Below are 25,639 nucleotides of genomic sequence, written 5' to 3' on the forward strand. Positions count from 1 at the left end.
GAGAATTATACACAAGAACCTTATATCAGTACAAGATAGATGTGTTCTTTGTGCATACTTCTGGGTCTTTAATTTTGCTGTTGTGACTGTATATCACAGGAGCTTCACCCCTTGCAGCTGTTCTGCCCATCCCCATGATGTCTCACAGAATTCACCATCACTTGTTTGTGTAGTAGCATTGACTTCTCTAAGGCAATCCTCTGTCTCTGGGCATAGAAATATTTACTGTACAGATATGTCCCTGGGCAGTCTTGTAAATGGTTCATCTATTTCAGCTCATTACCTAATAGTTTTAATCCTAATTCCATTCTAATGAAATTCGTAACAGAAAGGTATTTTCCTAGAGGTCCCTTTTGATCACTCTAAGATTTTTAAATAGATTCCAATGGAATATAGCCCTTCCATCTCCACATAGCTTGTGTCCTATTATTTTAAAGTACAGCATAAACAGGACATAGTCTCAGGCATCTGCTAGATATGTGTTCAAAGGCAGGTTCTGCAGTGCACAGAATAAATAACAGACCCTTTCTTTCCCTAGGAATGGTATTTGATGATGTTAATGGTGCCGGCTGCATTCCCCGCAGAGAATGCCACTGTACCTATGAAGGTGAAACTTATGCTCCTGGTGCCTCCTTCTCATCTAAATGCAGATCATGGTAATATTTTCTCACTTTCTGGTTTTTTGGGTTTTTTTGGGTTTTTTTGTGCATGAGCTGAATATTTACTGATTTCCCCATAAAAAGCAAATGAGCAAGTACTTACCAATTGAAGTTCCATAATTACAGTGCTTTAAAGGTCGCTTTCATGTCTGTTTTCCCTTCACACTTGGACCAAAAATTTGAGTTTTTGAACACCTGTTCAATTTCAAGAAATACCAATGAAGGAAGATAATCAAAGTCAAATACCAGAGGTGTTTAAAAATGTGAATTAGTGCTATACTTTTGCAGCCCTACAGTGTAATGCGAATGCGCTCGTATAAATAGAGCGGAGATCATGACATTTGGGGGCATGTCACATTTAGTGTGGGAGTTCACATTTGAGGGGCACGTTTAACAAATATATAATTTTTATTATCCCTATAATTACTGAAGTATTACTGCATAAGTGTATGCAACTGCACCTGCCTATTTATTTATTTTCCAAGAAATACTTAAAATATTTGACATGGATTACAAGTTCACCAGGACTGAATTCTGTCCAAAGATTGGAAATGAACAACAATATATATAGAAAGTTATCACCTTAACATAAATGTGCCTGCCCCATATTTGTCTGAGATTTCTAAGCAATACTGCTTTCTTTGGCAGTGTGATCAGTGTTTCAAGAGGAAAACTAGGGCATCATCTGCTCTGATTGCCTTTTTATTTTGTTTGCACTTGCATTACTCCAATTTTACTAATGCTTCCCTCATTTCAGTACCTGTGTTGGAGGTGAATGGTCTTGTGTCACTCAGTCGTGCCCTGGGACTTGCAGTATTGAAGGAGGTTCCCACATTTCAACATTTGATGAGAAATACTATTCCTTCTTTGGAGACTGTAGTTATGTCCTAACCAAGGTAAAAATGAGTCACAATCCTTGCTAAAGGAAAATGTTTTTATTGTATATAATGTTTTTTGATGAAAGCTTCTGGCAATCACATCAGTTTTCTGAGTCATTGAGGGTTAACATGGTTATAGGGTTAACACCCCTAAATGGATTTCAGGGGCCTTTCTGTTAGGGTTATACTAAATAATATTGTAGTATTTTTGTGGGGTTTGATAATTTTTTAGGATTTGCACTGAGTTTTTATTAGATTTCATAACCCTAGGTGTATTCATTGTTTATTTTTACTGAATGACTAAACTATTTACATAAGGACTTAATATTAAATAAAGTCTGCTCTTGACATGATCGATCTGATTGTTACCAAGCAAAATAATCATAAAATCTTAGAAATGATCTGGAATGAGATGATTTAGAAATCTTATCCAAAAGTTTAAATTATTTAAATCATTGAAACTTTTGGATAAGATTGACAAGCACTGCCCTGATGCACAATGGCAGCATAGGTCAGACTTATACATTAAACTCCTCCTTTTGGCACCAACATGTAAAATTTGATTGCCAGGGTGTCTGGAGGCAGAGGAAAACCCCTAAATTTGTACACAAAAGTTCAAAAAGCCCCAGAATTTAATACTGAATTTCTAGATTGCTATAATTATGCATCTCAGCTGTCCTCAATTTAGTCTTCAATATGCAAAAAAAAGTGATAAGACACATTCAGAATTACAGCCTTCTCTGAGTCTTTCCCTATTCTGTTTTGGCCATTAGGCACACTTTGAAGATGAACACAGTTCTATGATAATCAGAACTGTGTAGAAATCTGAACCTTTATGCATTAACTTCCTGAATAATAATTTTAGTTTCATTTTCTATGAGACGATATTTAAAGAATGTCCAAATCACCAGGGTCTTGAATAATCTATTCAGTGCAGAAGACATTGGAAACAATCTTTTCTCCCCCTGGTAAACCTCATAAGCAGTGGGCAAGAAAGGCACACCTGCTCTAGCATACTAAACAGGTATTGCCTACACATTAGGAACGCGTCTTACTAATGCATGAGGAAGTTTTAATGTTGAGATTAATATGTCTAACTCACCCCTGAAAGCCAGAAGCAATGCACAGCTTCCAGTGTGCAGACTGCATGAATGCCAACTTACTTGGTGATTCCAGACATATGTTAGACCATAGGAGCAAGAAGAAATGAAATAAACAATATTTTTAAAACGCTAGATTTGCTAAGAATTTCATTTACATGTGATTTTTTTTAATATAACTATTTCAATATAGCAAATCCTTTTAACAATATCTTTGTTTTTCTTCTTGAAGCTCTGTGACAGCAATGAATTCACAGTGTTGGGGGACATCCACAAGTGTGGCCTGACTGACACAGAGACATGCCTCAAGGGTGTGGCCATCAGCCTAAACGGAGGACAGACGGTGAGCAGCACATGTACACACCTGACATCCCACAGGGATGTTCTCTTAGAGTAACAGACAAGGCAAATGACACCCAACAGCACAGACAAGAAATTTGCACTGCCTTTTTGTTTTATCGAATTTGAACATTATTCCTAATATTTTTAGTAAAGTAAGCACATTAGAAGAGAAGATCTTATTAGCGTTCTGTTATTTAGATAAATTCTGGTTTTTGCTCTCTTGGACAGTCAGTGGAACACAGAAATAAAGAGTACAGGAATCAGAACCTCATCATAGTCTCCCTCCATTTTTTCCCTTTATCTTGAGTAGCATTGGATAGGAAACATTTGGAAAGTATTTAACTTATCTGCTTGATAATTATTGTCTTTTCTTGTGGACAGAGCATTGTGATCCAGCCTTCTGGGAGTGTATTTGTGAATATGATCTACACACAGTTACCATTCTCAGCAGGTAAGTTCCTTTGAAAAACTACTATTTCTCATTTTTATTTTAAAATGTTTTTACATGAGTTAAGCTAAAAATAAATTCTACCTATGGTTACACTGCAGCAAACCCAGAGCACTGACATAGAGCACTATCTCCCATGTTTACGTAATAGGATTTTCCTATTCAACACTAACTTCAGTAAGATCATGGTTTATATTTAGCAATATCTAATTAGTTCAAGCAAATTGTGTTATTGCACACTTTCAGATCCAAATATTGTCATAAGAGAGGAAAGAAAAATTCTGACATACAACTGGACTCCAGTTTCTCAAGTCATTAGTTCTGTGTTCCCCTGTCCTTGTTCTGAAAGCACATTCATCACTGAAGTTTCTCACATGCCAGTTCTTCTCTAACACTACTGCACCTGAACACAAATCAAACCATGAATGGACAAAATAGGTCCAGACTCCATTGGACTCTTCAATTAAATAGTGCTATAGCAAAGGCAAGGTTTTAAATAACAACAGCAGTGTGTGTTCTTCCCTCATTTTAAAACACGTGACAGAAAGTGGAGGTTTTTTATACATTTGTTGCTTAGGTGTTTAGGTTAGACTGTTTTGGTGCTGGATTTGAAATCCTGTAAGCATCACTTTCCCCCCAGTTCTTCAGAAGCTAGGATCATATCAAACACAGCTGTAGAATTCCTTTATTATATAGTTCCTGTAATGAACAATTATTTTCAACTGCTCATCTCGAATGAAATTATAACTATTTTTTTCTTATATCCCTAGCAAACGTCACCATCTTCAGGCCTTCATCTTTCTTCATAATTCTGCAAACAAATTTTGGTCTTCAGCTGCAGGTTCAACTTGTGCCTTTAATGCAAGTTTTTATAGACTTAGACCCATCACATAAAGGGCAGACCTGTGGTGAGTGACCTTGTCCTAACAACTGCCTTCACCAGCACCTGTCATCCTGTAGGAAACTTGTACAGACCGTCTGCTTCCTTCTAGGTCTCTGTGGAAACTTCAATGATGTACAGACAGATGATTTCAAAACCACCAGTGGTGTGATAGAGGGCACTTCAGCTGCCTTTGGCAATACTTGGAAAACTCGGGCTGATTGTCCTGATGCCAAAAATACCTTTGAGGACCCCTGTACTGTCAGCATACAAAATGGTAAGCTCAGCAATCTCTTCTATTCTCCTTTAAGATGCAAAGATGGAATAAGCTGATCAAACACCAAGCATTTAGCCAAAATAACAGAACTATTTGCACATGCACACAATTCTCCTCAGTTGATACTAGAAGTCTTCAATTAATAAATAACTAGCGAAATATTTTGGATCTTCAGATATATTCCTTTGGATCAAGACAGCAAGTCAACTTACTTAAGGGAAACTAGAACCACACAGCATATTAGGGATTCATTCCTGGAAATGACTAATTGTCACAGCTGTGCCTAGCCCCTCTGAAGGTTGCAGTACTTCCACTGCTAAACTAAGAACCAGACTTGCAGTTCAGAGACTGAAAGAATTCAAGCTGCATTTTAGTCAACAAAATATATAATTCTTGAGTATTCACCAGCTACTATTCTGTTTTCTGAGATGAACTAGCATAGTTTTAATTAACAGTGTGAACCTTCCTTTTTAAAATTCAGCTAGGGGTATCTTTAGTCTATTCCATGACAATTATAATGAATTAGAGAACATTCAGTTTACGAAGATTTCATAGGAAGTGAAAGACTATGTGCCGCAGCTAATGCAGAGCTTAATTATATTGTAGTGTTAAGCTTCTGTAATTTCTCTGGAGGAGGTATAGTTATGTTGAGACAAGAGTTTTGCAAATGCACTGCCATAGAAATCCTTCCCATGTTTTCAATTCACAGACCAGTATGCTCAGCACTGGTGTGGACTGCTCTCTGATACCATGGGACCTTTTGCTGAATGTCACTCAACAGTGAATCCAGAAGTCTACCATAAGGTATTTGGCTCTAACTCCATCCAATATAGGAGAAAAAGAATCAGATTTCTGATACTAACTCCCGAGAGAGTAACTTGCCTGTTGTGAGGAGATGCATTCATGATAGTTCTTTAAAATCCAAGGGTTCATTCTTATCTACACAATATGAAATTTCCTCCTTTGTGAAACTATCTTTCTTTCTATTCCCTGGAGGATAAGCATACAGGTGTATTCCTCCTGCACCTATTTTTAGGCATAAACTTAAAGACTAAGTTAGGAGTTTGGATTTGCTATCAAAGGATAAAAATTGTCCCTTCTGAGACATATAATGCAAGCTTTAGCCAGAATCTTAACTGGCACTTTAATTTCTCTGAACTGCTCTCAGAAGGCTTTTGTATACATGCAAGGACAAGGCAAACAATGTGCATAAAAAGCAACAATGAGAATTAGACAAGATGTGAACGAAAATGTTCCAGGAATTAAAGGTGATGAAACCCTGTACTAGAGTCCTGGATACTTTAAAAAACCTTCCTGTTATTGGAAATCTGTAAGATTATGCTCAATAAACATAATCTGGAGTTAATAATATTGTATTATCCCTGCTCAGCACAGAAACCCATCAAACAACTTGTATTCTTTGCTCCTCTGCTGCAGAGAGCCTAGGCTCCTAGGCAAAAGCTCCAAAAGCTGGGTGGCATCAAATAATCTCCATTTATTCTAAATATATATGGCACAGTGGCAACAAATTTGAAGTAGTTGGAAAACTGCCAACGTGAAAAAAAAAAGCTCAAAATAGTGGACTTCTAATTACTCTTTTTTTTCACATAATTAATCTCTTTTGAAAGAGCTCAGTGAAAATCAGGCTTATACATGGATTACACTCGCTTTAACCTCTAATGAACATAACACACTTAAAAAACTGCAGAGTTCTATGGTTTTGACATGACATTCTGGTGATCACATCATCCTCTGTTCCTAGACCTGCATGTTTGACACGTGTAACTGTGAGAAGAGCGAGGACTGCATGTGTGCTGCCCTTTCCAGCTATGTCAGAGCCTGTGCTGCCAAAGGAGTTCTTCTCACTGGATGGAGGAGCAAAGCCTGCAGTAAGTTTTACATCCCGTTTGCCTTTCGAAAATGATCGCCCAGAAGGCCCCACACAGGAGGTCTCAGGGATTCCACAGTAAATTGTGTTAAACTGGGGTTCAAGTATAGCATTGACTTTGAAGAAGCTGAGTAGGAAAGGAATGCTATAAAAGACAGCAAACAAGGAGAAATGTGAAAAACAGGCTTTGTTAGATTACTTGCTCAAAACCATCAGAAAAAACCTGAAGAGCAATACCTTTGCAATAGGAATAAAATGAGTAGGGTGTTTCTCAACTTACTTGGACAAAAAGTATAAAAACACACAGGAAGAAACATACTGTGTCATAATATAATCAAACTTCGTTCCTTTTTTTTAACATGGGTAAACATATGACGCATTTATAAGGGAAAATTTTGCTCTAGTACTACAAAAAATTACACTACTGGGGATATCAGTAAAGTATGTGTACACAAAATGCCACGTTTATCATACATACTTTATCTCAAATACTTTATACCTATGTTGATTCTTGAACGAGCAACAAATGTAACTCACCTTCTTGCTCTCAAGCGAAATACACCACCTTGTGTCCGAAGTCCCTGAAGTACACCTACAGCGTCAATTCCTGCCAGCCCACCTGCCGCGCTCTCAGTGAGCCTGATGTCACATGCAGCATCAAGTTTGTCCCAGTTGACGGCTGTACCTGCACAAATGGAACCTACATGGATGACAGTGGCAAATGTGTGCCTGCTTCTAGCTGTCCTTGTTACTACAAAGGAACGCCTCTGTCTTCTGGAGAAGTTGTTCATGATAATGGTGTTGTCTGGTAAGAGATTTGTTTCATGAAACTATATAAATGTCATGAAATCAAATCAAAATAATTTCTATAACAAAAATTTTCAATTAAAAAATCACAGCTTCCTAAATTCTTAGGGCTACCCACGTGAGGAAGATTGCACATAAATAACTATAGGAATTCAACAAACAGTCCTGTGGTGGGTCAGCCTTTCCTAACAGCCAAACTCCCACCCTGTCCCTTTCTCTATGCCTCTCTTCCTCCCTTGCCTCCACACATACTTTTCTTATCCATGACTGGAAAAGGTTTGTTCCATGGTGAAAGATGCCTGATAATCCTGTTACAGATTATTCCCATTATATGGAAATCTGAACTATTCTGAAGGACAGCTTTAAACCAGGCATATAGACAGAGAAAACATTTAATTATATAGAATCTACATGTATTTTGTTCTACTCTAATATAGAATATTAATATTTTAAATGTGCAAACTATTTTATAAAGGACACATTTTATTTGTTTTATCACACAGTAATTTTCCATTATTTCAAGTTCATTGGTAAATAGGTTGAAACTTAAAAACAAAAAAATTTAAAATATCCATTCCCTTCTTTTTATAGCACTTGTGCCTATGGAAAGCTGAGCTGCATTGGAGAGAAGCCTGAACCAGGTAACATATCACTTAAGATTTTCTTTAACTCTCCCTTTCTATCATCACTCTTTTAATTTCTTTATTCTCCTCATAGTGATGCAAATTGTATAAGTCTGAAATCAATGAAGAAAATTAATTGAGGTCTTCTGTAATGTAGACGAGATTCTCAAAATATAAAGAAACACTGTCTTACCTTTCAAGTGGCTGAAACAAGTTAGAACCCCCTGGGTTACCAGGGTAAAAGGATATTTAGTCACCTCACTCAGTGTGAGAGGAAAACTATTCACATTTTAATTAAAATGTAAAAGCCCAAAACCCCAAAGCAACAAAACAAAACAAAAAAAAAAAAAACTGAACAAGTAAACAAGGATATTTGTTGTCCTGCTTTGTTCTGTTTTTCTGAAAGGAAGTGTTTCATGAAGCTAAAGAAAAATTCATTTTATTGAGTAGTCCAAGCATAATTGCAAAAACCACGTAAATATGAGATCAAAACAACATTTGGTTTCTCTCTCTCACTACATGCATCACATTAAGGTACACATAATTCACAAAGGAGTATTTCCACTTCTTCTTGGAAACACAAAGATACAAATGCATTGTTGGTCTCACATTTCTCATGGCTTTTCCTCTCTTTCAGTCTGTGTGCCTCCCATGGTTTATGTTGACTGTGGCAATGTCACTGCAAATGTGGTAGGAGCAGGATGCCAGAAGAGCTGTCAGACTCTAGATATGGAATGTGTAAGTACAGACTCTTTATACCTAGTTGAAAGTATATTATACAAGATATCTCTTACAATTACCAGCTACAGCTGGACTCCTCCACCATGGGAATGTTTCAAGACATCTTTTCTTTATGGTGCTTACAGTACAAAACTCACTGTGTCTCTGGCTGCGTATGTCCTCATGATCAAGTGTTGGATGGCAAAGGTGGCTGCATTGCTCCAGAAGACTGTCCTTGTATTCACAATGGGAATTCCTACAGTGCAGGAGAATCAATCAGAGTTGGCTGTAACAACTGGTAAGAGCATATTGAAAAATAATATTTTGGAAATAAAAAAATAGAACTACTTAAGATCTAAGCAAATAACATCATTTCACTCTAGCAGTATCAAGATTTCTAGGAAAGAATCCTGCATAAAACAATGCACTTAGTACCTAAAAAGTAAGCTCTGTCTACTTTTCTCAATGGCACAGCCCAGAAATTGCAAGTTGTCAGAAAACCACCATGGTTTTGATGTTGTCATGTTCATTCAAGTCAAAAAATCTTTCTTCCAAGGAAATCCTTCCATTTCAATAGATCCAACAGGATCTGGAAAAGTGAAAGAATTGGTGTCTTCTGATGCAGTTGATTCATTACATTAAGTAACACAGTCCTTGCATAAATTCCAATAGTTCTTGAGCTATGTTGCATTTTTGAGAATAAGCAAACCTCATTTTTTCATTAGAATCTTAACACACATTAAAATACAGAAATGTACCTATATTTATATTGTGTATTTGTCTAGTTTTTACATTTGGAGTGTTCTTTGTCCTGTTTAGCACATGTAGAAACAGAAAATGGCAATGCTCTGAGGAACCCTGCCTAGAAACATGTTCTGTTTATGGAGATGGGCATTATACCACTTTTGATGGCAAACGCTTTGATTTTGAAGGAGACTGTGAATATGTTCTGGTCCAGGTAAGAAAGTGTTGCCTAGACTTGTGCTCCAAATACCTTTGTTCTAAATACCTTCAATATAGTAAACAGTGAATATCATTATCCTGTTTCAGAACTACTGTGGTCAACAAGCTATGAACCAGGGAACATTCAGAGTCATCACTGAGAACATTCCATGTGGCACTACAGGAACTACCTGCTCTAAGTCTATTAAAGTTTTCCTGGGTGTAAGTATTTCCTTTAAGTTGTGCCAGAAGGATGGAACACGCTGTCCCAGATAGACTGCATAGGAGAAGTGGCCTCCAACATAATGAAAATGTCACTGGACTCTTTTTTTGCTCTCTGCTCTAGAAAGCAAAGGTGGGAAATCTAGAAAGAAATTTCTTAACCTGAGGTTGTTGAATAGGATCCTCTTGATGATATTATTCCAAGAAGTTACTGTCAATATATACAGCTACAAAACAGTGACTTTTAAATGGGTCTCTAACTTTTTCTTCTCCTGTCTTAGAACTATGAGCTGGTACTCAGTGATGGACACTCTGATGTCATCCAGAGGACACCTGGAGGAAAAATGCCGTTCCAAATACGCTCCATGGGCATCTACCTGGTGGTGGATACTACTGTTGGTCTGATACTCATGTGGGACAAGAAAACCAGTATATTCATCAAACTTAGTCCCAGCTTTCAGGTATACTTTAAAAGTGAAAACATGAATAAAATTACTTCTGTAACATAGTCATATTATCTCGCAAAGAAAGGGAGTGGAAATTTAGGCTGTAAACCAGAAGAGCAGAAATCACATATTATCCCTGTTATGTTGACTTAAATTGTGTACTATGCATTATCCTTAAATTACATTATTCAGCAAAGGCATAACAGCAACTTTATCAGTAGCTTTCTTCATGGAAAACCCTCACTGAAGAGACAGTTTTAGGATCAACTAAAACTAAATAGCTCTGTACTTAAAACAAAGCCATCAGTCTATTTTTTCTTTCTAACAACTAGCTAGAGACATCTCTTCCTGAAAAGTGTTTTATGAAAATGTCCAACACTGTTACTAAATAGGCATTAATAATCTTATATAAGATGGTTACATAAGAGTTGTCCTGAGGTCTGTTTCTCACAGATACTAAGAAATTGTGCCTTACTGATCTTTGTCATTTTGTTTATCCTGATGCAGGACCAGGTCTGCGGACTTTGTGGAAACTATGATGGCAATGGAAATAATGACTTCACTACTCGCAGTCAGTCTGTGGTAGGAAATGTGCTGGAGTTTGCCAATAGCTGGAAAGTATCTTCTAGTTGCCCAAATGCCAATCGTACGCAGGATCCATGCACTGCAAACCCATACAGGAAAGCCTGGGCACAGAAGCAATGCAGCATCATCACCAGTGAAGTGTTTGCTAAGTGTCACTCACAGGTATGACAAAAAATTTAGTTTTAAATTCTTGACAAGATGATTCCATCCATTTTTATGTGGAATAGATTAAAAAATACTCTTACATACATTTTGTCATGCTTGACAAAGTGAAGTTCGACCAAGTTCCTGCATAGAAATACTTTCACTTTCATTTTCTCAGCTTTTGTCTTGAGCAAGTACACTAAAGAAATATATTGTTTTGGTTGGTTAGCTTGTTTGTTTTAATTGAAGGAGCAACAGTGGATAAATCTCAAGATATGTTTATTTGGTAACAGCATAATTCTGTACTAATACAAATATCAGCCACCTGATATGTATGACTCTCTACTAGCTTATAGTAATTACCAGTATTTTGCATATGTCTTCAAGACCAAACAGTTCTTAATATTGCAGCTTACTAGCAATAGCTTTATTCTACATTTTCCTCTTGATTTCTCAAAGCATTCTCATTATTTCTTCCTTTCTTAGCTTTCTCTAATACAGACCTATGAGTTTCAGATATCTTATTCAGCTATTTTAGGACAGGTCAAAGAAGACAAGGACATGAAAACTTCAATGTTTTCTCTATCAGGTTGAACCAAATGAATATTACCAAGCATGTGTGGACGATGCTTGTGCCTGTGACACTGGAGGAGACTGTGAATGTTTCTGCACAGCAGTAGCTGCCTATGCTCAAGCCTGTAATGAGCTAGACATCTGCATATCATGGAGAACCCCATCCATTTGTCGTGAGTTTCAACCCACTACTTTTTTAAGGGGTTCAGAGAGAAAGAAAACGGAAGGAGGAAAAAAAGGAAACAAAGTAGAACAAGAAAGGAAGGAAAAAATTGTATTTCTAAGAAACACAGCTGTATGCTTAAAAAAAAACCCCAAACAAACACCCTTAAAAAACCCCAACAAAGCAGATTGTCTTCTACTAATCTACCCAACTATCTTAGTAAAATGAAACCACAGCTAATAATTTTACAAGCAGTGTGATTAGTGTCTAATTAACTTGACAACTATGATACAATACTGGTGAAATATGATATTTTATTACACAGCCATATGTCTACATCAGGTTCCTTGTAAATAAAAACTAGTGTACGCTAGCTAAGATCAGTGATTCAGTCAACTGATTTTTCATGTTTAATGTGTAACTGTTGGTGTTAAAACATTTTAGAAATTTAACAATTGTATTGCATTAGCAATAAAACGAGATATTGTTCGCAACCTATGAGGTTATGCTCATCCCATTGGATTTTTACCTAGAAAAATGGGAACAGTATAGAGCTAAAACATCACAGATTTTTTTTTTTTCTGGCATTTCTTCTTCTAGCTCTCTTCTGTGATTACTATAATCCACAAGGGGAATGTGAGTGGCACTACAAGCCATGTGGAGCACCTTGTATGAAGACCTGCAATAATCCAAGTGGGAAATGCCTTCATGAGATGAGGGGTTTGGAAGGTAAACATGATTATGCAGATCTCATTCTACTTGAAAAGTTAAAATGCAGTATGGTGAACAAAATCTGTATTACTCAGTCTATTACATGTTTGCACTAGAAATTATAAGAAGAGATTTTCTAATTAGTATTGTATTCTCTAATGGATTATCTACTTGTTTGGAATGAAGATGAGGACAAAATATTCCACAGCATAATGTGCTATCAAAAGAATAGCAGTAAGAGGATCTGACATTCCACTTACCATGTAGCACATTTTGGGACAATCAGATATGAGTGTAGACTTATTTACATTTATGAAAGGCCTACTGTCAACTTGCTTCTCTTTTTATTGCAGGTTGCTATCCACAATGTCCAAAGAATAAGCCCTATTTTGATGAGGAAACCATGACCTGTGTTTCTTATTGTGGTTGTTATGAAGATGGAAAAAATTACAAACCAGGAATGGAGATGCCTTCAAAGCAGAATTGTGAATCATGGTAGGATTAGAAAAGAATTTTAAAAATAGAGCTTAAAATTGTGGAACACAATTCATCATGCTAAATTTGTTAATTACCAACAGCAACTAGGCCAGTAAGAGGCTGATGAACAATGTCTAATTTTCTTCCCTTCCCAGGAAATTAAATGATAGCATTAGTGAAACATTTTATTATCAAGATATCAATTTACTACTTATTTTGTATATCTATTAAAGTCCTTTAAAGTTATTATCATTATTAAATGAAGTGAAAAACAAGCTAAAATAATTTTAGTTAGGGAATAGTCTGAGAATTTTAAAAAATATATACCTAAACTCATTATGTGAAATTCATTAGAAGTGAGCAGCCAACTCATGTGCATTGTTTTGAGCTTGTTTCTGTTATTGTGTAGTTGCAACAGTCAGCACATATCCTCACATATTACTGGTGACAAGTGCTGCTAAGCCTTCTGTAAGGCTTAAGTACAGAGTTAGCAAATCCAATTGTGAAGCAGCTGTCTTAAGATACCTTCAAAGTAGCTACACTTGAATATGGTAAGCAATCTGAATAGCAAAAATCCTAAGTCAAAGCCCTTTGGAGCTAAACCAACGTCCTTGGCAGATTTTGCATTTCATAGATGCCTTGGACAATATAATCTAGGCCATTAACAGCACTAAACCTAATCCATTAAATACGTGTCTTAATTTCAGTTTATTCAATGTATAGATGTCCTTAGTGCCTGTAAATAAATACATCAAGATTCAGTTCTTCATAGATAAATTGCCCTTAAAACCGGAATTCTTCTTGCATGTTTGGGAAGCCTAACGGTAATTCACTGTGTAGGCTACCTCAACATCCATGGTAATAATCCTTTGTATATATCCTTTTAAATGCAAATCCACTGTGGTTTTCTCCTCCAAAAAACAGACCTATTGGGGAGATAGGATTTCAAATCATCCATCTCACATTTTTTTGTCCTGTTCCCAAAAACACTGGTAGGGATGCTGCATGTTCTATATGTTGGCTCAAAGAAAAGCTACCTTTCTTGCCAGAGAACTTGCAGCCTGAATATAAACACCTAGCCTCAATTTGTATAGCAGAACTGACTGCCTAACTCACACAAGATAGGATCACTGTACATTTAAACACACAGTGAATAGCAAAGGATTGATAGAAGAAAGATTATAACAAAAAAATTATGTCATGAACCAGTATGTCAGACTCATAATCTGTTTTTCTCTTTTTCAGCGAATGTACAATTCATGGCAAAGTATGCAGATATGATGAACATGGTATGTTGATGAAGTAATTTTGATATGAAGAAGACACATTTAGGGTACTCTCTGTTTCAGGTAGCAACAAATAACATCCTGTTTTAATCTACAGAATGTGTCTGCATTTATGAGGGGCAGAAGTACAACTACGAAGATGTGGTCTACAACACTACAGACGGCACAGGATGGTGTATTGTTGCAACCTGCGGGCCCAATGGAACACTTCAAAGGTTTATGTATGATTGTCTAACCTCAACGTCACCCACAACATCAACGACATTTCACTTCACGTCTACACCACCTACCACTACTTCCACAGGTACGTCCTTTGTAGCCACTAAGATTGAATTCTCTTGTTTAGTGAGGAAAATATATTTTACAGTACTAAGTGGATTGCTCAGATATTGGCATCGAGATAATGACATTTTGGTTAATAGAATTCCTGTACAGCATTCTTCAGGTTGGGAATCTCAAATTACTATGATCATATGTTGTTTTAAGAAATCAGCATTCAGTATAAAATACATAAGTTTTGAAATTACAGAAAATACCAGCATTGCTAGAATTCAGTATCTATTTTCCATCTATTTCATAATGAGAGTTCACCCAGAAAACCTCTCCAACCAATAAATGGGCTCTTCAGATCAGAGCTAAAATACAAAGTGTAGGAATGTTTGAAATACAAGAACAAAGACTGCTCTGCACTGAGTGAGGAGCCAAGATTTGGAAGAAAAAAGTAGCAATGAATTTTGATGCATACTATAAAAGTTAGTCTTTCCACGGATTTTAATACATTCCAGAGAGACTAGTATATACTGAAATAAGATAGAACGAAAGCAAATACACTGAACCAAATGCAAAGCCATTGAGACTTGGGTTTTTACCAGAGCATATAAATTGTACCTGAGCCTTATTTTAGCACCTTGTAAAACATAATTAGTATTCTCTTGGGAAGTGACAGTTCCAAGCATGTCAGTACATTAAATTGCTGGGTGATGGATTTTCTGTTCTACAATTTATTACAATAAACTGATGCACAACAGGATCATAATGTAAGAAAAATGACATTAGGAAAACTGTCAGCCCATTTAAAACAAAAAAAAAATTTTACAAAATTTTACATTTAACAAAAAAAAAAAAAAAGCATCTACAAGAATTAATTTTTAATTTTATGGTCTCTTCCTTTGCCTTTTCTCCTTCGCAGTGTCACCAACTACATCAGTATGTGTTCATGAAGTCTGTAAGTGGTCCGAATGGTACGATGGGAGTCTACAAACCCCTGGCTATGATGGAGGAGATTTTGAAACTTTCAATGATTTACGAGCAAAAGGTTATGAAGTTTGTGAAGCCCCAAAGGCTATTGAATGCAGAGCAGAAAAGTTCCCTGATATACCACTGAAAGACCTTGGCCAAAAAGTAGAATGCAGTACAACACGAGGGCTTATATGTTACAACAAAGATCAAATTTCAACAATGTGCAACAACTACCAAATCAGAATCCTCTGCTGTGTTTTTGTACCATGCTCTTCCACAACGTCATTCAGCGCATCAACCCCAGTCACATCTCCAATTCCGACAGAAACATCTACTGAAGCAACGTATTCAGTTACTACTGAAAGTACAACTTTGATACCTTCACCTACTGAAGAAACAACTAGAACCACAACACCTGTCACCACATCTCCTTCTACAACTCCTCTTTGTTACAAAGAAAAATGCTACTGGTCAAGATGGTATGATGTAAGTTATCCAGGTTCAGGTTACGATGATGGAGATTTTGATACGATTGAGAACATTGAAAATAACGGATACAAAGTCTGCAACAATAGAAAGGATGTGGAATGTAGAGCAGTACGGTTCCCGAATACACCATATCCTCTACTAGAGCAAAACATAACATGTAACACAGAAGAAGGGTTGAAATGTTACAATAAAGATCAACTTCCACCAATCTGCTATAATTATGAATTAAGATTTAAATGCTGCGTGAATATTCCAGTGCCATGTGAAACAACCCCTGAAATTCTGACAAAAACAACACACCCAACTACTATTCCATCAAGTACAATATCCACAACAGAATCTACGACTCTAAGTTTGCAAACAAAACACAAGACGTCCACAGGATACCCAGTTGAACCACAAACAGATTATATACACACCAGAATAACATCAAACCCTACAAGGCAAACTCAAACACCAACTACTACAACACCAGTGCTAAGCAGCACAACCACAAAAACCACAACATCTTCACCTACCGCACCCTGTGAGCCCGAAGTGTGCACCTGGAGCGAATGGTTTGACGTCGACTTCCCCTCCTCGGGGCCCAGCCAGGGAGACTTCGAAACCTACCAGCACATCCGCGCCGCCGGCAAGCAGGTCTGCCGGCAGCCAAAGCAGATCGAGTGCCGGGCGGAGGACTACCCCGACGTTGCTATCCAGCAGGTGGGGCAGGTCGTGCAGTGCGACGTCCACTTTGGGACTGGTGTGCAAGAAGAGGACCAACTACAAGTTCAAGATGTGCCTCAACCCACAAATCCTGTTCCTCTGCACCCCCAAACACAACCCATTCCCCACAACCCCGTGATAACAACCGCCCCACCCCACCACGTCCACTCCATCCCCCCTCCACCACCACAGTCCCACCTCCACCTCCCACCCGTACACCTCCACCACCACGATCCCACCTCCCTGAATCCGCGTGCCACCATGGACCACCATCCCCTCGCGACGTCACGACAACTGCCTCCACCGCCCCTGTGACCCGAGTGTGCACCCTGGACATGGTTTGCGTCCATTGCCCCTCTCGGGGGCCACCAGGAGACTTGAAACCAGCAGCACATCCGCGCACGCCGGCAAGCAGGTCAAGCGGCAGCAAGCAGATGCAATACGAGCCGGGCGGCAGCACCCCAACTACAATCCATCAGGGGGCAGCCGTGCAGTGACACCACTTACCCCACACCCTCCCCCACCCACCCCCTCCACCCCGGTGCAAGAACCGGCACCAGACGGCACTTCAAGATTGCCTCAACCCACAAGATCCGTGGCTCTGCGCACCCCCAACAACTACCCCCTTCCCACAACCCCATGATAACACCCCCACCACCAGCACCACGACCACATCGACCCGTCTCCACCCACCCAGTCACCACCTCCCCCACGCCGCACCTCCCCCACGAGCCACCTCCAGGAAATCACGCGTCACCAGCACATCCCCACGCCGACGACGTTGCACTGTGCCTCACACCCCCTGGCCCGAAGTTGCACCTGGGCAATGGTTTACTGACTTCCCCCTCGGGGCCCACCCAACGGACCAACCACCACACCACCCCCGCCCGCCCAACATCTGCGCACCAAAGCAATCGAGTCCCGCGGACACACCCCGACGTGCTATCCACAGTGGCACGGTCCAGGCCGACGTCCCCTTTGGATGTGCAAACCCCCCAGGACCAGACCTGGAGCAACGACAATGCCCCCGCCACTCAAGACTCCGCCCGGCATTCGGGCGCACACCAACGGCCGCGGACAGCTCATCCCACCAACGCGGTGTGACAACAGCCCAGCACCAGCACCACGAGCACTAGACCGCGCTCGCACCCACCACAGTCACCACCCCCCCCACGCCTACACCCCACCACCACAGTCCCCACCTCCATGGAAATCACCGCTCCACCACACCACCATCCCCACCCCACCACTCACGACAACTGCCTCCACCACCCCCCGAGGCCCAAGTGTCACCTCGACGCCCAGCCTGTGACTCGCTCCTCCTCGGGGCCCAGTCCCAGGGAGGACTTCGAACCACCAGCCATCCGCGCCGCCGGCAAGCAGGTCTGCCGCAGCCAAAGCAGATCGAGTGCCGGGCGGAGGACTACCCGACTTGATCCAGCAGGTGGGGCAGGTCGTGCAGTGCGACGTCCACTTTGACGGTGTGCAAGACGGCACCAGACGGGCAAGTTCAAGTGTGCCTCAACCACAAGATCCGTGCTCTCTCCCCAACACAACCTCTCCCCACAACCACCTGACACCCACCCCCCCCACACCACGACCCATCACCGTCCTCCACACCACATCACCACTCCCCCCACGCCGTAACCCCACCACCACATCCCACCCCATCGGAATCACCGTCCACACACCATCCCCATCCCAGCGCGACGACTCACTCCCCACCACCCCTGTGAGCCCGAAGTGTGCACCCGGAGCGAATGGTTTGACCGTCGACTTCCCGCTCCGCAGGGCCCAGCCGGGAGACTCGAAGCCTCCAGCACATCCGCGCCGGGCGAGGCCCGCACCAGCACGGGCCGGGCGAGCTACCCCACTTGCATCCTGGTGGCAGGCTAGGCACGCCACTTTGACTGAATGCAACGAACGACCAACCGGCAAGTTCAATCCCAACTCAAGATCCGTCCGCCTCACCCCACACTACACGCTCATCCCCACAACCCCGAACAACCACCCCCCACCAGCCACCACGACCCTCATCCCGTCCCCACCACATCACCCCCACTCCACGCCGAACCTCCACCCCACGCCCACCTCCAGGACAATCATCGCGCCACCTGCACCCACCACGCCGACGACGTCTACACCTGCCCCCCAGTGAGCCCGAAGATCCCTGCAGAATGGTTGCGTCGACTTCCCTCCCGGGGCCCAGCCAGGGAGACTGAACCAACCGCCATTCCGCCCGGCAAGCGTCTGCGGCAGCCAAAGCAGATCGAGTCCGCGGGAACCCCGACTGCATCCACAGGTGGGGCAGTCGTGCACCGTCCATTGACGTGCAAACGGACCAACGGGCAAGTTCAAGATGCCTCATCAAGATCCTTGCCCCACCCCAACTCAACGCTCTCCCACAACCCCCTGATCACACCGCCCCACCACCAGCCACCCATCGATCCGTCTCCCACCTCCACCTCCCTCCAGCCGAGACCTCACCCACGAGTCCCACCCCATGGAATCCCCGCCACCACCCCAGCGCGACTTCCACCGCCTCACCACCCCCGGAAGCCCACACCCCGGACAAGGTTTGCCACTCCCACCCCGGGCCCAGCTACCGTACCACTCCGGCCGCCGGCAAGCAGTCCGGAGCAGCAACGTCCGGCGGAGTACCAAGTGTTCAACGTCGTGTCTGCTGCCGAGTCACTTTCACCTCGTGCAAAACAGCCACGCAAGTCAAGTGCCAATCGATCCGTCTCCCACCACCCAACTCACCCCACCCCTGATACAACGCCCCACCACCGCACCGACACATCGATCCGCCCCACCACACGCACCACCTCCACTCCCGTCCACCACCCCCAGACCACCTCATGAACTCCCTGTCACAGCCACTCCCCCCCCGGACTCGCACTGCCTCCACACTACCCACCCAGGTCCTCAGTTACTCCTTCTCTCGTTTCTATTTTATGTTTTGGTTTTTTTTTTCTTATTTCCATAATCATCCCATCAACCTACGACTGCATTGACGTCGACTTCCCCCCCCGAGGGCACACACCCCGCCGCCGCAAGCAGGTCTGCCGCAGCAAAGCAGATCGAGTGCGGCGAGACTACCCCGACGTTCTATCCAGCAGGTGGGGCAGGTCTGCAGTGCGACGTCCACTTGGACTGGTGTGCAAGAACGAGGACCGACGGGCAAGTTCAAGATGTGCCTCAACTACAAGATCCGTGTGCTCTCTGCACCCCCAACTACAATGCTCATCCCACAACCCGTGATAACAACCACCCCACCACCACACCACGACCACATCGATCCCGTCCTCCACCACCACAGTCACCACCTCACTCACGCCGTACACCTCCACACCACGAGTCCACCCATGAAATCATCGCGTCCCCAGCACCACCATCCCCGCGACGACGCTACGAAACTGCTCCACCACCCCCGTAGCCCGAAGTGTGCACCTGAGCGAATGGTTTGACGTCGACTTCCTCCTCGGCCACCAGGGAGACTTCGAAACTACCAGCACATCCGCCCGCGCAAGCAGTCTGCCGGCAGCCAAAGCAGATCGAGTGCCGGGCGGAGGATACCCGACGTTGCTATCCAGCAGGTGGGCAGGTCGTGCGTGCGACGTCCCTTTGGACTGGTGTGCAAGAACGAGGACCAGACGGGCAAGTTCAAGATGTGCCTCAACTACAAGATCCGTGTGCTCTGCTGCACCCCCAACTACAACTGCTCATTCCCCACAACCCCCGTGATAACAACCAGCCCCACCACCAGCACACGACACATCGATCCCGTCCTCCACCACCACATCACCACCTCCACCTCCACGCCGTACACCCCACCACACGAGTCCCACCTCCATGGAATCATCGCGTCCACCAGCACCACCATCCCCACGCCGACGCGTCTACGACAACTGCCTCCACCACCCCTGTGAGCCCGAAGTGTGCACCTGAGCGAATGGTTTGACGTCGACTTCCCTCCTCGGGCCCAGCCGGGAGACTTCGAAACCTACCAGCACATCCGCGCCGCGGCAAGCAGGTCTGCGGCAGCCAAAGCAGATCGAGTGCCGGCGGAGGACTACCCCGACGTTGCTATCAGCAGGTGGGGCAGGTCGTGCAGTGCGACGTCCACTTGGAGTGTGCAAGAACGAGGACCAGACGCAAGTTCAGATGTGCCTCAACTACAGATCCGTGTGCTCTGCTGCACCCCCAACTAAATGTATTCCCCACAACCCGTGTAAAACCAGCCCCACCACACCACGACCCATCGATCCCGTCCTCCACCACACAGTCACCACCTCCACCCCACGCCGTACACCTCCCACCACGATCCCACCCCATGGAAATCATCGCGTCACCGCACCACCATCCCCACCCGACACGTCTACGAAACTGCTCCACACCTGTGAGCCGAGTGTGCACCTGGAGCGAATGGTTGACGTCGACTTCCCCTCCTCGGGCCAGCAGGGAACTCGAAACCTACCAGCACATCCGCGCCGCCGGCAAGCAGGTCTGCGCACCAAAGCAGATCGAGTGCGGCGGAGGACTACCCGACGTTGTATCAGCAGGTGGGGCAGTCGCAGTGCGACGTCCACTTGATGTTGCAAGAAGAGACCGACGGAGTTCAAGATGTGCTCAATCAATCCGTGTGCTCTGCGACCATACAATGCTTTCCACACCCCTAACAACAGCCCCCCAGCACCACGACATCGACCCGCTCCCCTCACCACCTCCCCCCCTCACACGAGTCACCTCATGGACTGGCACCGCACCACCATCCACGCCGACACGCTAATGCTCCACCCCGTGACCGAAGTGTCATGAGCGAGTTGAGCGACTTCCCCGGGGCAGCAGGAGACTCGAACTACACACATCCGCGCCGCCGGCAAGCAGGTCTGCCGGCAGCCAAAGCAGATCGAGTGCCGGGCGGAGGACTACCCCGACGTTGCTATCCAGCAGGTGGGGCAGGTCGTGCAGTGCGACGTCCACTTTGGACTGGTGTGCAAGAACGAGGACCAGACGGGCAAGTTCAAGATGTGCCTCAACTACAAGATCCGTGTGCTCTGCTGCACCCCCAACTACAACTGCTCATTCCCCACAACCCCCGTGATAACAACCAGCCCCACCACCAGCACCACGACCACATCGATCCCGTCCTCCACCACCACAGTCACCACCTCCACCTCCACGCCGTACACCTCCACCACCACGAGTCCCACCTCCATGGAAATCATCGCGTCCACCAGCACCACCATCCCCACGCCGACGACGTCTACGACAACTGCCTCCACCACCCCCTGTGAGCCCGAAGTGTGCACCTGGAGCGAATGGTTTGACGTCGACTTCCCCTCCTCGGGGCCCAGCCAGGGAGACTTCGAAACCTACCAGCACATCCGCGCCGCCGGCAAGCAGGTCTGCCGGCAGCCAAAGCAGATCGAGTGCCGGGCGGAGGACTACCCCGACGTTGCTATCCAGCAGGGGCAGGTCGTGCAGTGCAGTCCACTTTGGACTGTGTGCAAGAACGAGGACCAGACGGGCAAGTTCAGATGTGCCTCAACTACAAGATCCGTGTGCTTGCGCACCCAACACAACTGCTCATTCCCCACAACCCCCGTGATAACAACCAGCCCCACCACCAGCACCACGACCACATCGATCCCGTCCTCCACCACCACAGTCACCACCTCCACCTCCACGCCGTACACCTCCACCACCACGAGTCCCACCTCCATGGAAATCATCGCGTCCACCAGCACCACCATCCCCACGCCGACGACGTCTACGACAACTGCCTCCACCACCCCCTGTGAGCCCGAAGTGTGCACCTGGAGCGAATGGTTTGACGTCGACTTCCCCTCCTCGGGGCCCAGCCAGGGAGACTTCGAAACCTACCAGCACATCCGCGCCGCCGGCAAGCAGGTCTGCCGGCAGCCAAAGCAGATCGAGTCCGGGCGAGTACCCCGACGTTGCTATCCAGCAGGTGGGGCAGGTCGTGCAGTGCGACGTCCACTTTGGACTGGTGTGCAAGAACGAGGACCAGACGGGCAAGTTCAAGATGTGCCTCAACTACAAGATCCGTGTGCTCTGCTGCACCCCCAACTACAACTGCTCATTCCCCACAACCCCCGTGATAACAACCAGCCCCACCACCAGCACCACGACCACATCGATCCCGTCCTCCACCACCACAGTCACCACCTCCACCTCCACGCCGTACACCTCCACCACCACGAGTCCCACCTCCATGGAAATCATCGCGTCCACCAGCACCACCATCCCCACGCCGACGACGTCTACGACAACTGCCTCCACCACCCCCTGTGAGCCCGAAGTGTGCACCTGGAGCGAATGGTTTGACGTCGACTTCCCCTCCTCGGGGCCCAGCCAGGGAGACTTCGAAACCTACCAGCACATCCGCGCCGCCGGCAAGCAGGTCTGCCGGCAGCCAAAGCAGATCGAGTGCCGGGCGGAGGACTACCCCGACGTTGCTATCCAGCAGGTGGGGCAGGTCGTGCAGTGCGACGTCCACTTTGGACTGGTGTGCAAGAACGAGGACCAGACGGGCAAGTTCAAGATGTGCCTCAACTACAAGATCCGTGTGCTCTGCTGCACCCCCAACTACAACTGCCCTTTCTCCACTTTCTCAACTGCCGCCATTACATCCACCATTACTACCCTCAGTGAACCCTTCTCCACAACAACTTCTCCCATTTCAACTACACCGTGTTTCTGCAAGATTGGTGATACTATTTTTTCACCTGGTTCGTGTGCATTATTTTGTCGTCTTCTTATTCGATTTTCTTTTTTTTCACTTTTTTTTTTTTTGCTCACCTTTCTTTTTTTTCATTATCCTTTACTTTTTTTATGCCTTTCTTTTTTCTTTTTTTTTTATGCTTCTAATATGTCTTTTTTTCTTTTTCTACAGGTGACTTGATTTACAACAGAATTGATAGTGACGGATGTCGATTTTATGCCATCTGTAGCCCAACATGCAATATTGAACGACACGCTGTACATTGTCCTGTCACTACTTTGCCAGCCACCAGTTCCTCTGAGTGGTCTACAATAACGACAGCAGCTCCCCCTCCTCCCACTTCTACACGTCCTGCTTTTCACGGTTGTGTTTCCAATATTTACCCTCCTTTACAAGTACGTTTGTTTCTTGTTAGTTTTCTACTGTTGAAATAATATCATTTTTTGGGTGGTGTCTAATTGGTAGAGTTTGTGGTGTTTAAACCTTACATGTGCTGATTGTCTTAATTGTTTTGCTAATGATGGGCAATATATAGGACATAATACTTTAAATTTTCCTTTTTCTGACTTTTAGTTTTTTACACTTCTAAAGGATGTGACAATATTCTTTTCTTGTTACTTTATTTTTAGTGAAACTCTTTGGTGTATTGCATCTGTAAGGTATCCTCTCACTGACATAATATAAGGAGTTTTCTTATCTAATTTTTTCACTAAAGGGAAATATTTAAGATTCAGTGAATGCTTGTATCTGTTTCCATTCTCCTGTTTTTTATCTATACTCCTTTAAACTTTTTTTATTATGTTCTCTGTTGACTGTGAATTACGCTATACACAGAACAGAGGGAAGCAGTTCCTGTAACCTAATACGTGTCCCCAATCTCCAAAAGAGTTCCTCATGCAGGAGTAACTGGTGTAGTTAAGGTTTCCACCTCCTTTTAACATTAAAAAAGTTAATCCTGTACAATATTGCCAACTTTTTTCTCTCAGTGCAAATTTTCATTTTAGTCTTTTTTTTTTAGTTTCAGAAAAGTAAGTGTGGTTTATTCTCCATAACACAGTCAGAATTTTGAATACCTGTAGTTACCATTAAAAGTCATTAATACCAAAATTGAAGAGAAGTAACACACATTGATTTCCTTTCCAACACTACCAGTACTGGAAACATAGCATAAATCTAAAAGGAGGAGTGAAGGTCATACCTGTTTACAGAGTTTTTTGAAAAAAGCTTTTTCTTCATTTTGCAGCCTGGAGAAAGATTCAAATTATCCAACTGTACAGAAGTCATCTGTAATGGAGACAACAACATAGATGTAGTACCAACATACTGCCCACCGGTAAAGGAAATTACCTGTGCAAACAAATATCCACCAATGCTGGTACCTGATGAAAATGGATGCTGTTACCGATATGAGTGTCAATGTAAGCATCACTAGATACAGGAATAATATTAAAAAAAAAAAAAAACAGCCAAGCTTTACACAGGTTATATGGGCATTTTCATTTCTTAGGGTTGCTATGTAAATTGCAGTATCTTCAGGTTTTAGATTTTCTTCTGCCGAAATTCTCATCTTAATCTTCCAAATATTTTCTCTGTACAGGTGTGTGTAGTGGATGGGGTGATCCTCATTACATTACTTTTGATGGAACCTATTATACCTTCCTTGAAAACTGCACTTACGTCCTGGTGAAACAGATTGTCCCTAGATATGACAACTTCCGTGTTTACATTGACAATTATTACTGCGATGCAAAAGATGGACTCTCCTGCCCTAAATCTATTATTATTTTCTACAAATCTGCAGAAGTGGTGCTGACTCGTCAACTCATGAATGGTGTGATGACCAATGTGGTAAATACTTTTTTCTATTTTTGCAAAAAAGGACTAATGTCTATAAGCCTTACTGATGCTATTTTGATACAGTCTGTTAGAATATCACATCATGGAGGTGATCAGGGCAGAGGATATCATTAGGGGGAAAAAGAAAGGATTGTACTGGATGCTAAGAACAAAATTCACATTTCATGAAAACTGGTACATTGTGCCATACTCTTATGTTAAAAAAGCACACTTTGAGGAAACACAAACACAAATTGCAAGCAGGAATCTTGTCCCAGAGGAAGATGGATATGTATCCCTTATCTGCTGGATGACTGCTTTCTCTCCATATGGAACTTTGGCACCAAACAGCCCTGACACGATTCCCCCTTCAGTTTCCTACAGTGAAGAGAGGTATAGCTGAAGAAAAGGGGTAACTTAGACTGTCATCTGACCTTCATGATCC

The 25,639-nt window shown here is 43.5% G+C and overlaps 1 protein-coding gene across 1 annotated transcript in view; it reads left to right on the top strand.

Moving 5' to 3' along the window:
• LOC135448688 (mucin-5AC-like) overlaps positions 1-25,639 on the top strand; it is a 37,289-nt gene that overhangs the window by 7,893 nt on the left and 3,757 nt on the right. Inside the window, 34 exon segments of the mRNA XM_064714905.1 lie at positions 539-656; positions 1,417-1,555; positions 2,870-2,980; positions 3,361-3,430; positions 4,198-4,335; positions 4,420-4,584; positions 5,294-5,388; positions 6,347-6,473; positions 7,025-7,280; positions 7,871-7,920; positions 8,540-8,640; positions 8,769-8,920; positions 9,442-9,580; positions 9,673-9,786; positions 10,068-10,247; positions 10,740-10,979; positions 11,551-11,707; positions 12,298-12,426; positions 12,762-12,903; positions 14,131-14,174; positions 14,269-14,475; positions 15,361-16,918; positions 17,156-17,705; positions 17,968-18,545; positions 18,629-19,445; positions 19,645-19,948; positions 20,103-20,535; positions 20,597-20,706; positions 20,852-21,114; positions 21,498-22,549; positions 22,551-23,344; positions 23,530-23,753; positions 24,602-24,776; positions 24,956-25,206. Of these exon segments, the coding sequence (XP_064570975.1) occupies positions 539-656; positions 1,417-1,555; positions 2,870-2,980; positions 3,361-3,430; positions 4,198-4,335; positions 4,420-4,584; positions 5,294-5,388; positions 6,347-6,473; positions 7,025-7,280; positions 7,871-7,920; positions 8,540-8,640; positions 8,769-8,920; positions 9,442-9,580; positions 9,673-9,786; positions 10,068-10,247; positions 10,740-10,979; positions 11,551-11,707; positions 12,298-12,426; positions 12,762-12,903; positions 14,131-14,174; positions 14,269-14,475; positions 15,361-16,918; positions 17,156-17,705; positions 17,968-18,545; positions 18,629-19,445; positions 19,645-19,948; positions 20,103-20,535; positions 20,597-20,706; positions 20,852-21,114; positions 21,498-22,549; positions 22,551-23,344; positions 23,530-23,753; positions 24,602-24,776; positions 24,956-25,206 (9,983 nt within the window).

This window comes from Zonotrichia leucophrys, chromosome 5, assembly GCF_028769735.1.
Source record: "Zonotrichia leucophrys gambelii isolate GWCS_2022_RI chromosome 5, RI_Zleu_2.0, whole genome shotgun sequence".
Taxonomy (NCBI): domain Eukaryota; kingdom Metazoa; phylum Chordata; class Aves; order Passeriformes; family Passerellidae; genus Zonotrichia; species Zonotrichia leucophrys.